Raw genomic sequence first — 15581 nt, 5'->3', positions numbered from 1 at the left:
AGCAGACACACCCCAGGGTCCTACACTCCGACCAGAACAGGCAGAGGCAAGGAGGACAGAGGACAAAGACTCTCCTGCCGCCAGCACCCTCAAGCTGTGCAGATCAGCACCCCCACCCCCGGAGCATCAGGACTGTGTGGACTGGGAGACTGCAGCAGTTACTGCAGCAGCTGACTCCAGAGCTGGAGAGCTGGCCGATGCCAGAGTTGCTGTTCCTCCTGGTGTCACCCTGTGCCTGGGACACAGTGGGGCCACCAGGGAATAGGGGCCTCACAGGATAAACAGCTACCACTGAGCCATGAACCTGACAAGGAGCTGGAAGCTCCCCTAGGTGCACACACCGGAGAATCAGCACAGCAGGCCCCTCCCCCCGAAGACCAGCTGGAAGGACACCAGAAGAGCAAGTTCTTCACCGAGCAGCAGTGGAAAGATCCAGGGGAAGCCAAGGTATTTACAGTATATAGAACCAGAGGATATCCATATTTTCTCTTTCTTTTATTCCTTTTTTCCAGTACAACTCATTTTTAACCACGCTGCACGGAGCAAAATGACTAAAAAAAGAACTCACCACAAAAGAATCAGAAACAGTACTCTCTCCCAGAGTTACAGAATTTAGATTACAATACAATGTCATAAAGCCAATTCAGAAGCACAATTACAAAGCTACCGGTGGCTCTAGAAAAAAGCATAAAGGATTCAAGAGACTTCATGACTGCAAAATTTAGATCCAATCAAGTCGAAATTAAAAATCAATTAAATGAGATGCAATACGAACTGGAGGCCCTAACGATGAGGGTTAATGAGGCAGAAGAACGAGTGAGTGATATAGAAGACAAGTTGATGGCAAGGAAGGAAGCTGAGGAAAAAAGAGAAAACAATTAAAAGATCATGAGAAAAGGCTAAGGGAAATAAATAACAGCCTAAGAAGGAAATTCTACTTTTAATTGGGGCTCCAGAGGGCGCCAAAAGGGACAGAGGACCAGAAAGTGTATTTGAACAAATCATAGCTGAGAACTTCCCTTATTTGGAGAGGGAAACAGGCATTCAGATCCAGGAGATAGAAAGCCTCCCCCCCAAAATCAATAAAAACCTCTCAACACCTCGACATTTAATAGTGAAACTTGCAAATTCCAAAGATAAAGAGAAAATCCTTAAAGCAGCAAGAGACAAAAGATCCCTAAACTACATGGGGAGAACTATTAGATTAACAGCAGACCTCTCCACAGAGACCTGGCAGGCCAGTAAGGGCTGGCAGGATATATTCAGGGCCCTAAATAAGAAGAACATGCAGCCAAGAATACTTTACCCAGCAAGACTCTCATTCAGAATAGGAGGAGAGATAAAGAGCTTCAAAGATAGGCAGAAAATGAAAGAATATCTGACCACCAAACCAGCTCTGCAAAAAATATTAAGGGGAACTCTGTTAAAGAAAAAAGAAGCCCAAGAAAATAAGCCACAAAAAAGGGACTGAATAGGTATTATGATGACACTAAATTCATGTCTTTCAATTGTAACTCTGAACATGAGTGGGCTTAATGATCCCATCAAAAGACACAGGGTTTCAAAATTGGATGAAAAGCAAGACCCATCTATTTGCTGTCTACGAGAGACTCATTTTAGACCTAAGGACACCTACAGCCTGAAAATGAAAGGTTGGAGAACCATTTATCCTTAAAATGCTCCTCAAAAGAAAGCAGGGGTAGCAATCTTCATATCAGATAAATTAAACTTTATCCCAAAGACTGTAGTAAGAGATGAAGAGGGACACTATATCATACTTAAAGGATCTATCCAACAAGAGGACCTAACAGTCATATATATTTATGCCCCGAATGCGGGAGCTGCAAAGTCTATCAATCAATTAATAACCAAAGTTAAGACATACTTAGATAATAATACACTAATACTGGGAGACTTCAACATGATGCTTTCTGTAAATGACAGATCTTCTAAGCACAACATCTCCAAAGAAACAAGAGCTTTAAATGATACACTGGACCAGATGGATTTCAGAGATATTAACAGAACTTTACATCCAAATGCAACTGAATACACATTTTTCTCAAATGCACAAGCAACTTTCTCCAGAACAGGGCACATACTGATTCACAAATCAGGTCTCAACCGATACCAAAAGATTGGGATTGTATATTTTCATATTTTCAGACCATAATGCTTTGAAACTTGAACTTAAATCACAAGAAGAAATTTGGAAGAAACTCAAACTCAATTAAGAGATTAAAGAGCATCCTGCTAAAAGATGAAAGGGTCAACCAGGAAATTAGAGAAGATTTAAAAAGATTCATGGAAACTAATGAGAATGAAGATACAACCATTCAAAATCTTTGGGATACAGCAAAAACAGTTCTATTAGGTAAATACATTACAATACAAGCATCCCTCAAAAAATTGCAATAAACTCAAATACACACGCTAACCTCGCACCTAAAGCAAATGGAGAAAGAATAGCATATACAACCTACACCCAGCAGAAGAAGAGAGTTAATAAAGATTTGAGCAGAACTCAATGAAATAGAGACCAGAAGAACTGTAGAACAGATCAACAAAACCAGGAATTGGTTCTTTGAAATAATTAATAAAATAGATAAACCATTAGCCAACCTTATTAAAAACTAAAAAGACTCAAATAATAAAATCACAAATGAATAAGGAGAGATCACAACCAATACCAAGGAAATAAAAACAATTTTAAAAACTTATTATGAGCAGCTATATGCCAATAAGTTAGATAATATAGAAGAAATGGACACATTATTGAAAAACACAAACTGCCAGAACTGGAACAGGAAGAAATAGAAAACCTGAACAGGCCACTAACCAGGGAGGAAATGGAAGCAGTCATCAAAAACCTCCCAAGACACAAAACTCCAGGGTCATATGGCTTCCTACGGGAATTCTATCAAACGCTTAAGGAAGAAACAATACCTATTCTACTAAAGCTGTTCCAAAAGATGGAAAGAGATGGAATACTTCCAAACTTGTTTTATGAGGCCAGCATCACCTCACCAAAAAGGAGAATTATAGACCAATATCCCTGATGAACATGGATGCAAAATTTCTCAACAAGGTACTATCCAATAGGATTCGACAGTATATTAAAAAGATTATTCACCATGACCAAGTGGGATCCCTGGGATGCAAGGCTGGATCAACACTCATTGATTGCAATCAATGTGATAGATCATATCAACGAGAAAAAACAAGAACCACACGATCCTCTCAATAGATGAAGAGAAAGCATTTGACAAAATATAGCATCCATTCCTGATCAAAACTCTTTAGAGTGTAGGGATAGAGGGAAGATTCCTCAGCATCTTCCAAGCCATCCACAAAAAGCCCACAGCAAATAGCATTCTCAATGGGGAAACACTGGGAGTCTTTCCCTTAAGATCAGGAACACGACAGGGATGTCCACTCTCACCACTGCTATTCAACATAGTACTAGAAGTCCCAGCCTCAGCAATCAGGCAACAAAAGAAATAAAAGGCATTCAAATTGGCAAAGAGGAAGTCAAACTCTCCCTCTTCGCAGATGACATGATACTGTACATAGAAAACCCAAAAGCCTCCACCCCAAGATTGCTAGAAATCATACAACTATTCGGCAGTGTGGCAGGATAGAAAATCAATGCCCAGAAATCAGTGGCATTTCCATACACTAACAATGAGACTGAAGAAAGAGAAATTAAGGAGTCAATCCCATTTACAATTGCACCCAAAAGCATGAAAATACCTAGGAATAAACCTAATCAAACAGGTAAAGGATCCATATCCTAAAAACTACAGAACACTTCTGAAAGAAATTGAGGAAGACACAAAGAGATGGAAAAATATTCCATGCTCATGGATTGGAAGAATTAATATTGTGAAAATGTCTAAGCTACCCAGGGAAATTTACACATTTAATGCAATCCCTATCAAATACCATGGACTTTCTTCAGAGTTGGAACAAATCATCTTAAGATTTTTTTGGAATCAGAAAAGTCCCCAAATATCCAGGGGAATACTGAATAAGAAAACCATAGCTGGGGGCATCACAATGCTGGATTTCAAGTTGTATTACACAGCTGTGATCATCAAGACAGTGTGGTACTGGCAAAAAAACAGACACACAGATCAATGGAACAGAATAGAGAACTCAGAAATGGACCCTCAACCTTATTGTCAACTAATATTCGACAAAGCAGGAAAGACTATCCACTGGCCAAAGGACAGTCTCTTCAATAAATGGTGCTGGGAAAATTGGACAGCCACGTGCAGAAGAATGAAACTAGGGCATTCTCTTACACCAGACACAAAGATAAACTCAAAATGGATGAAAGATCTAAATGTGAGTCAAGATTCCATAGGAATCCTAGAGGAGAACACAGGTAACACTGTTTTTGAACTTGGCCACAGCAACTTCTTGCAAGATACACCTATGAAGGCAAGGGAAACAAAAGCAAAAATGAACTATTGGGACTTCATCAAGATAAAAAGCTTATGCACAGCAAAAGAAACAGTCAACAAAACTAAAACACAACCTACAGAATGGGAGAAGATATTTACAAATGACCTATCAGATAAAGGGCTAGTACCTAAGATCTATAAAGAACTTATTAAACTCGGGATCCCTGGGTGGCGCAGTGGTTTGGCGCCTGCCTTTGGCCCAGGGCGCGATCCTGGAGACCCGGGATCAAATCCTACGTCGGGCTCTCGGTGCATGGAGCCTGCTTCTCCCTCTGCCTGTGTCTCTGCCTCTCTCTCTCTCTCTGTGACTATCATAAATAAATAAAAATTTAAAAATTAAAAAAAAAAAGAACTTATTAAACTCAACAGCAAAGAAACAGACAATCCAATTATGAAATGGGCAAAAGTCATGAACAGAAATCTCACAGAGGAAGACCTACACATGGCCATCAAGCACATGAGAAAATGCTCTGCACATCACTGTCCATCAGGGAAATACAAATCAAAACCACAATGAGATACCACCTCACACCAGTGAGAATGGGGAAAATTAACAAGGCAGGAAACAACAAATGTTGGAGAGGATGTGGAGAAAGGGGAACCCTCTTGCACTGTTGGTGGGAATGTGAACTGGTGCAGCCACTCTGGAAAACTGTGTGGAGGTTCCTCAAAGAGTTAAAAATAGATCTGCCCTATGACCCAGCAATTGCACTGCTGGGGATTGACCCCAAGATACAGATGCAATGAAACGGCAGGACACCTGCACCCCAATGTTTCTAGCAGCGAATGTCCACAATAGCTAAACTGTGGAAGGAGCCTCGGTGTCCATGGAAAGATGAATGGATAAAGAAGCTGTGGTCTATGTATACAATGGGATATTACTCAGCCATTAGAAATGACAAATACCCACCATTTGCTTCACTGTGGATGGAACTGGAGGGTATTTTGCGGAGTTGAATAAGTCAATCGGAGAAGGACAAACATTATATGGTCTCATTCAATTGGGGAATATAAAACATAGTGAAAGGGAATAAAGGGGAAAGGAGAAAATGTGAGTGGGAAATATCAGGGAGGGAGACAGAACATGAGAGACTCCTAACTCTGGGGGTGACTGGGTGACGGGCACTGAGGGGGGCACTTGATGGGATGAGCACTGGGTGTTATTCTATATGTTGGCAAGTTGAACACCAATAAAAAATAAATTAAAAAAAAATCCAGCAATTGCACTTCTGGGTATTGACCTGAAGAAAATTTAAAGACCAATTAAAAGAGATATGTACGTCCCTATTTTCAGTGTCACATTATTTACAATAGTTAAGAATGGAAGCTACCTAAGTGGCCGTTGATGGATGGATAGAGATGTGGTATATATAAACAATGGAATATTAGCCAAAAATAAATAAATAAATAAAATCTTGCCGTTTGTGACAACATTTTTAGACTCTGAGGGTATTACGCTAAGTGGAATAAGTCAGAGAAAGACAAATACCATATGATTTCACACATACATATGCTCTAAAAAACAAAACAATCAAACAAAACAAAGTAGAAACAAACTCCTTGATACTGGAAACAAACTGCTGGTTACCAGAATGGGGAGGGACTGGGGCAGGACAAAGCAGGTGAAGAGGATTAAGAGGTACAAACTTCCATTTATAAAAGAAGTAATGGTGATGTAATCTACAGCACAGGAAATACAGTTAGTAATATTGTAATAACTGTGTGGTGACATGGTAACTAGACTTACTGTGAGCATCAATTAATAATACATAAAAATATTGAGTCACTATGATGTATACCTAAAATTAATAGGATATTATATGTCAATCATATTTTAAGAAGAAAATAAAGACATGGTACTGGCATAAAGACAGACATATCAACCAATGGAACAGAGTAAACAGCCCAGAAATACACCAACACATGTAGGGGTCAAATGACTTTCAACAAAGTGTCAAGACCACCCAGTGGGGAAAAGACAGTTTCTTCAACAAACGAACAGGGAAAATTGGATATCCACATATGAAAGAATGAAGTTGGAGTCTTATAGCCTATACAAAATTTAACCTAAAATGCACCAAAGATCTAATGTAAGACCTAAAATTATAAAACTCTCAGAAGAAACAGGAGGAAAAGCTTCGTGACATTGGATTCGGCAATGATTTTTTGGATTTGACGCCAAAAGTATGGGCAACAAAAGTAAAAATAGATAAACTGGACTACATCAAAATTTGAAACTTTGGTGTATCAAACATCACCATCAGACAACACCATCAGAGTAAAAAGGCAACGTATAGGAGAAAATATTTGAAAATTATATATCTCATAAGAAGTTAATATTCAGAATATATTTCTAAAGAACTCTTAAGCCTAAACAACAACAGAAATAACCCAATTAGGGGATCCCTGGGTGGCGCAGTGGTTTGGCGCCTGCCTTTGGCCCAGGGCGCGATCCTGGAGACCCGGGGTCGAATCCCACGTCAGGCTCCCGGTGCATGGAGCCTGCTTCTCCCTCTGCCTATGTCTCTGCCTCTCTCTCTCTCTCTGTGTGACTATCATAAAAAAATAATAATAATAACCCAATTAAAAAATGGGCCAAAGACTTAACTAGACATTTCTCCAAAGAAAATACATAAATGACCAACTAGCACATGAAAAGATGCTCAATATCTTTAGAAAAATGCAAATCAAACCTACATTGAAATATTACCTCACACCAATCAGGTGACTACTCTTTAAAAAATAACAAAACAGCAAGTATTGGTGAGGATGTGGAAAAACTGGAAATTCTGTGTACCAACCAGTAGATCGTAAAATGGTACAACTGCTATAGAAAACAATATGGCAACTCCTCAAAAAAAATTAACAATAGAATTACCATATGATCTTGAAATCTTAGGTATATATATCCAAAAGGCTGTTCTCAAAAGAGATATTTGTATGCCCATGTTCATAGCAGCATTCTTCACAGCAGCCAAAAGATGGAAGCAACACAAGTCTCCATCAACAGATGCATAGATAAATAAAATGTTGTATATACATATAATGGAATATTACTCAACCTTAAAAAGTATGGAAATTGTGACATGCTATACAACATGGATGAACTTTGAGGACATTACTAAATAAGTCATTCACAAAATAAAACAAAAACAAAAAATTGTTATGACTCCACTTATACAAGGTATCTAGAGAGTCAAACTCATAGAAACAGAGTAGAATTGTGTTTGCCAAGGACTGTAGGGGGAGCAGGGAAATAGGGAATTGTTTAACAAATATAGAGTTTCAGTTTGCATGATGAAGTTCTAAAGATAGATTGTGCAATAGTATGAATATACTTTAACACTACTGAACAGTATGTAACTTAAAAATGATTAAGATAGGACACCTGGGTGGCTCAGTGGTTGAGCGTCTGCCTTTAGCTCAGGGTGTGATAGAGTACTATCAGGGCCCAGAATAGAGTATTGCACATCGGGCTCCCTACAAGGAACCTGCTTCTCCCTCTGCCTATGTCTCTGCCTCTCTGTCTCTCATGAATAAATGAATAAAATCTTTAAAAAAATGATTAAGATAGTAAATTTTATATATATTTTTTATCACAATTAAAAACAATTTTTAAAATGTTAACTGTAAAATCTAGGTGGTAGATAAATGGGTATTAACTGTAAAATTCAATTTTGATGTTAAAAAAATTACAGACCAATTTCTCTGATAAACAAGTGCTAAATACAATATTAGCAAATGAAATATAAAGGTATAAAAAGGAAAATTCATCACAACTAATAATGGCTCATCCTAAGAATTTAAGAATGATTTTATATTAAAAATAGTAACTTACCACATTATCAGAATATTTATATTCAGTGCAAAATGGTTTTTAATTTCTCTTTGGATTTCTTTGACTCATCGATTAGAAGTGTGTTATTTCCAAAATATTAGACTTTCCAGATATCTGTTATTAATTACTAACTTTATCACATTATAATAAGAGAGCCTTTTTGTAGGATTTGAATCTTTTAAAATTTATTGGGACTTGTTTGATAGCAAACAACACAGTTTATCTTACTAAATGTTCTGAGTGCACTTAACAACAATGTATATTCTGCTGTTTTCACATGGAACATTCTGTAAATGTCACCTGGAACAAGTAGTTTGATAGTGTTATTCAAGTCTTCTTACATCTTTTCTGATTCGTTAGCTTTTATATCATTTTTTTGAGAGGCTGAGTGTAGAATTCTTCTAAAATAACGACGGATTTGTCTCTTTCTCTTTGTAGCTTTTGCTTAGTATACTTTGAAGTTGTGTTACTAGGTGCATAAACATTTAGATTGTGGAGAAAGAAATTTTTTCCAGGAGAGCAAGGTCAACTGTTCTCCACCTGGAAGAAATTATCTTTACCCTACTTCACATTACACCTTTTTTTCTTTTTTTCAGGTTTTTTTTTTCAGATGGATTGTACATCTAGATGAGAAAGGAACAATTACAGAGCTTTTGCAGAATTGTTTGGCATAGTGACTAAAGCTACACATACACCTACCCTATGACAAGTCCATTCCTAGGCTTATTATGCCCCAAAGAAAAGAGTGCATATGTCCACCAAAAACGTGTATAAGGATGTTGAAAGCATCTTTACTGATGAAAGTCCAACACTACAAACAACCCAACCTATCAAAAGGAGAGAAACAAAACTGAAGTATAGTGATACAATAGAAAAGTACCATAGCAGTAAAAAAGAATGAACTGATACCTGCAACATGGACAATTTACAAAAGTATATGTTGGGCAAAAGAAACCAGAAACCCCCCCAAAAAAGTATATTCATTTATACAAAGTTCAACAACTGGCAAAACTAATTTATGGTGGCAAGTGTAAGAACAGTAGTTATTTCTGGGAGTAGGGAAAGGTTATAATTAAACCTGGAGAGAAAGATGGATCCTATTTTAATCTGGGTTGAACCTATATGAGTGTATAGAAATGTAAAAAGTCATCAAGCCATACATTAAAGATCTGTGAACCTTATTTTATGTATATATTATATTTCAAGAAAGCAAAAGGGATTAACTATTAATACAGTGAGAAGTAAAGTAACAGAGTAGTGATATGTGTGTGTGCATGTCTGTGTGTGTGTATATGATAAAGGACTTATACCCAGAATATATAAAGATAAAAAATATCAAGAAGAAAAAACGTATCACTCAACAGAAAAATGCCCAAGATGAATAAGCATTTTACAAAAAGGGATATCCAAATACCCAATAAACATGTGAAAGATGCTCAACTTCATTAGTCAGAGGAATTTAAATTAAAACCACACTGTGAGGCCACTACGCATCAACCAGAATGACAAAAATACCAAATGCTGGTAAGAATACATGGAAACTGCAACTCTCATTCACTACTGGACAGAATGTAAACTGGTTCAATTACTTTGGAATCACTTTGGAAAACTGACAGTATCTAGTAAGGCTAAATGTAGGTATATTCCTTATCAAAGCCCAAATAGAGGAGACATCCATATAAGCAAATATTAACAGACCACTTAAAAAATTATTATTGCAAGATTAAGATTAGGCTATTTTTTATTATCCTTCTTAGCAGTAGTGCTACAAAATTTTTAAAAATAATGAATTATTTTAAGTACACTATATCATAGTAGATGTACTGGTGGCCTAAAAAAACAATTAATCACTTTCAATATCTCAATAAGTAACTGAGGCCAGAAACTTGAAATGAATATTTTATAAATAATTTGTTTTCACAATTGTCAGCAGATCTCAATGCTGTGAGTCTTGCAGGGATAAACTAGAGAAAAGCCTGGCCAAATGCCGACAGCTTCACCTTTTTGCTGAGATTCATGTTCTCCAACTTAGCCTTCAGCAGCTTCATCTTATTCATAGTTATTGAATTTTCAATTATCTGTTGCCCAGAAGGAGAAGGCTCAATTTCTTCATCCTCATCCGTATACAAATTATACACAGAACCACCACTGTAAAGAAAGCAATAATTACCACTGAGATGTTTCTGATGCCTGCTCAATGACTAAAAATACTTTATATGCAATCGAAACTATACATATGCTGCTAATGATAAGAGAATAAGTCTAATCAACGTAAATTCAAGGCAAATGTATTTCAAAAAATATATTTCTTAGAAGAAATTTAAAAAATAAGGAGAAATACCATGATCCAGCATTACCGACAATCTAGCCCAGCTAAGCTTTTCTGAAGTCAGTATACAACAGGTGAAGGTCTTTTGGCACCTACTACCTCATTCCCACAAAAGCAAAATCCATCTTCACAAAAATACACTGATTTCATTTTATCAGCCAAGGCTGGTAATTGTGAAACCTAGACCACAGGCTGATCAGAATTCCATTTAACCATAATGAAAAAAGAAACTGACACAGAACTGGTCAGAATGTAACTGGTTAACTAGCTAAGCAAGAAAAGCTGTTTGCCAACAGTGAATTAATTAAACTATGCTTGATCACAGCAATTGAAGAAATGTGTCCAGAGACAATAAACTTGTTTAAATAAAGACTATCGCTTTGGCAAGAACAAGTTCTTAAAGAATTGACAACTATGGAAGCAACAGTCAACAATAAGGCAATGATTTGGAGTTCTGTTCCTTTGCTTTTGATGAGTTGACATAAGGTATAAGTACTGTTCAGTTGTTTTTGCTTATAAGGCATCAATATCAACTTTAAAGTTACTGAAGAATGAAGTCCCTATGAATAGTATGCATGAAACAACTGCAGGTAAGAAGATTTTCAAAGAATCTGCTATAACAGTAATTCAGTACAACTTGAAGTCAAATCTGCTACAATTGATGGAGTAAAAATATGTATGGAACAGAAAAAAAATAAGTTGTACAAATTTACAAAGCTAATGAAAACCTAAGGTGTTTGAAGGCTATGTTACTCACTGTATTATTCACCAGCAGGTATTCAGAAGTAAGTATTTCAATCTATTATGTATTCTTGAACTAGTAGTATCAACAGTAAACTTTTTTGGTTCATAGACTTAGCCATCAGTTCAATGTCTTAACTGTAGTAATTTTATTAGGATTCTTTTTTTTTTTAATTTTTATTTATTTATGATAGTCACAGAGAGAGAGAGAGAGGCAGAGACATAGGCAGAGGGAGAAGCAGGCTCCATGCAGCGGGAGCCCGACGTGGGATTCGATCTCGGGTCTCCAGGATCGCGCCCTGAGCCAAAGGCAGGCGCTAAACCGCTGCGCCACCCAGGGATCCCTTTATTAGGATTCTTTTAAGCTCAGGGCTAACACTGAATTTTTCTGACAAGAAGAATCACCTTCACCTGCTAAGATAAAACACTGAATGCCTTTGAAAATTAGTTTTTGCTGTGGACTTAATAATGTTTCTTATTGAATTCCACCAAAAATTACAAGCCAAAACAACGTTCTATACAAAACTTATACTGCAGTAATGTCATTCTGACAATACCAATATTACTCTGAATCACACATAACAGCATGCTTTCAGAAGTAAGAACCTTCCCACACAAATTTACAGGGGACATGCTTTCTAAATTCCCAGCAGTGTTTTCATACCTTGTTGCAAGTTAAAGGAAATTTCCATACTTCAAAATCTATTTAAATGTGCAATTGAGGAGCTCCACCTATCTTGATATGATTAATATGCAGTGTAATGCTATGCTAAATGCAAACAGCACGAGAACATTATAAGAGAATTCTATAAATGCCTTCCAAGCAATGAATATGCTCAATATCAAAATCATGCTTATGGACTGATAACAGTACTTGGCAATATCTGTCTGTATAAAAATTTTTTTCAAAGATAAAATACATAAAATCTCATTACAGATCCATATTAACAGAGTAACTTTTGCAACTCATTTTGCAAATTTGATAGGCAACATTAGCTTGCAACCTCAATTAAGTAAAATATAACCCACCCTTCTGAAAAACATTCAAGTTGTTCTTTCATGGACCCAAAATATACACACACCCAACTACTCAATTATTTTTTAATTTTTTTAAGAGAGAGAGAGAGCACACATGCACACAAGATGGTGGGAAGGGCAAAGGGAAAGGAAGAGAGTGAATCTCAAGCAGCCTCCACACCAGCCTGGACCTAACACTGGACTTGATCTCACAATCCTGAGATCATGACCTGAGCCCAAATCAAGAGTTGGACACTTAACCAACTGAGCCACCCAGGCGCTCCTCAATTATTATTATTGTAATTTGAACTTTGTCAGTAAAAATTTTGTGGAAATTCTTCTCTTTTGTTATGTAAGTACCTATAAAGTACCTTTGATTTGATCTCTTGGCCTGAAAATCCTAAAATAATAACTATTTGGCCTTTCACAAAAAAATTTTGCTCTCCCCTATTATAGAGTAAGAAAGCTTCTCCTTCTACAGTCAAGATAAATGTCTTGCAACGTATGACCAGAAAGTTTTCTACCCTTCTTTTTCACCCACCTCTATCGCTTGTCCAATTCTGGCAGGTGAATAGAAAGGAAAAGAAATTTTAAAAATATCCTCAGAGGAAAAATAATACAATTTTAATTAAAATCCTCAGCAACATTTGGGCTATATCTTAAACACAAAGAAGCTGGCTAACAAGAAACTGAGGTAATAGGAGAAAATGACATTTCAAGCAAAGGGTAAAAATGTACAAAAACATGGCATAATGAAGGAGAGCTGAAAAATAAATGACAGTTGTAAAGAGCCTTATATGCTAAGCTAAGGAACTTAGATTTTTCTCCTTTAGGAAAAGAGAACCAAAAGAGGATGTTTGAAAGAAGTCAAAACAACAGTGAGCTAGCACATGGAAAGACTGGTATGAAAAAATTCTATTCCTGGCCCAAATAAGAGGCACTGGATTAAGGCTGTAGTGCTCAATACTCCCTCTTCTCTACTTCTGCTCTAGATGGTTGTGGTTACTACATGGTTACTACTATATTTTGTAGTAACCAGATCCTAACAAGTTAGAGTCAACAGTCAACACCCGTTTGTCGGTCAGCTCTCAAAATCAGAGTCTATCAACAAAACTAAAAGACAACCTACAATGGGAAAAGATATTTGCAAATGACATATCAGATAAAGGGCTAGTGTCCAAGATCTATAAAGAACTTATTAAACTTAACACCCAAGAAACAAAAAATCCATTCATGAAATGGGCAGAAGACATGAACAGACATTTCACCAAAGAAGACATACACATGGCCAACAAGCATATGAGAAAATGCTCCGCAACACTTGCCATCAGGGAAATACAAATCAAAACCACAATGAAATACCACCTCACACCAGTGAGAATGGGGAAAATTAACAAGACAAGAAACAACAAATGTTAGAGAGGATGTGGAGAAAGGGGAACCCTCTTGCACTGTTGGTGAGAATGTGAACCGGTACAGCCCCTCTGGAAAACTGTGTGGAGGTTCCTCAAAGAGTTACCTCAATAGAGCTACCCTATGAACCAGCAATTGCACTGCTGGGAATTTACCCCAAAAATACAGATGCAGTGAAAAACCGAGACACCTGCACCCCAATGTTCATAGCAGCAATGTCCACAATAGCCATACTGTGGAAAGAGCTACGCTGTCCTGCAACAGATGAATGGATAAAGAAGATGTGGTCTATATGTACAATGGAATATTATTCAGACATCAGAAGAGATGAATACCCAACATTTGCTTCAATGTGGATGGAACTGGAGGGTATTATGCTGAGTGAACTAAGTCAGTCAGAGAAGGACAATCATCATTTGGTTTCACTCATACAGGGAATTTAAGAAATAGTGAAAGGGATTAAAGGGGAAAGGAGAGAAAATGAATGGGAAAAATCAGAGCGGGTGACAAAGCAAGAGAGACTCTGGGAAACGAACAAGGGGTAGTGGAAGGGAAGGTGGGTGAGGGAATGGGGTGACTTGGTGATGGACACTGTCAGGGGCACTTGATGGGATGAGCACTGGGTATTATACTGTATGTTGGCAAATCGAACTCCAATAAAAAATAAATAACAAAAACAAAATCAGAGTCTAATCCTTCTTCCACATAACTTGTAGTGAGAAGAATCTAAAGGAATCCCCATGATTCCCAATCCCTGGTTCTCATACTCTGTATACTGCCCTAAACTTGAGTGTGAAAATGACCTAGGACTTGTTTCTAGTCAACACAATATGGCAAAAGCGATTTTCCACGTATAATTTAGACTCCAAATCAGTTAATTTTGAGTTAATCCAAAGGGATCTGAGGGCAGCCGCTACCCAAAACCAGAAAAAAACAAACAAACAAAAAACCCCAGGGCCCTAAGTCAGACAACTTGCCAGAAAATAAATTATGCCAACAACGTGAATGAACTTGGAAGTAGATTCTATCAAGCCTCTAGGTAAGAGTGCATCTTTGCCAACATTTCGACTGCAGCTTTGGGAGACCCAGAGCAGAATACCCAGCTAAACTGTGCCTAGGCTCCTGAGTCATAGAACCTGTGTTTCCAGACTACAAGTTATTTTTTCTACAATTTTGTCTTCTAGTTTTTTTATTTTGGGATTCAATTTAGGTACTTGTCCCACCAAAAAAAACCCAAAGAGCCAAAGCAATCTTGAGAAAGAACAACAAAGCAGGAGGTAACACAATCTCAGATTTCAAGGTATACTACAAAACTCTAATAATCAAAACAGAATAGTCCTGACACAAAGACATACAGATCAATGAAATAGAATAGAGAGCCCAGAAATAAACCCATGCTTTTATGGTCCGTTAATCTACAACAAATGAGAGAAAAATATACAATGGAGGAAAACATAGTCTCTTCAATAGGTGGTACTAGGAAAACTGGACAGCTATATGCCCAAAAAAAAAAAAAAAAAAAAAAAGAAACTAGACCACTTTCTTATGCCACACACAAAAACTCAAAATGGGTTAAAGACCTAAATGTGAGACCTGAAATCATAAAACTCCTAGAAGAACACACAGGCAGTAATTTCTTTGACACCACCCTTAGCAAAATTTTTCTAAATATCTCTCCTCTAATAAGGGAAACAAAAGCAAAAATAAACTATTGGGACTATACTAAAATAAAAAGCTTTTGCACAGCAAAATGAAAAGGCAACCTACTTAATGA

At 37.1% G+C, this 15581-nt stretch overlaps 1 protein-coding gene across 1 annotated transcript in view; it reads right to left on the bottom strand.

Moving 5' to 3' along the window:
• Positions 1-15581, bottom strand: part of ZFAND4 (zinc finger AN1-type containing 4) — a 61970-nt gene that overhangs the window by 14393 nt on the left and 31996 nt on the right. The window contains 1 exon segment of the mRNA NM_001302671.1: positions 10308-10455. Coding sequence (NP_001289600.1) covers positions 10308-10455 — 148 coding nt within the window.

The sequence above is a fragment of the Canis lupus genome, chromosome 28, assembly GCF_011100685.1.
Source record: "Canis lupus familiaris isolate Mischka breed German Shepherd chromosome 28, alternate assembly UU_Cfam_GSD_1.0, whole genome shotgun sequence".
Classification (NCBI taxonomy): Eukaryota; Metazoa; Chordata; class Mammalia; order Carnivora; family Canidae; genus Canis; species Canis lupus.
Note: the sequence above shows the minus strand (reverse complement) of the source record. Positions and strands in the feature narration are given on the sequence as shown.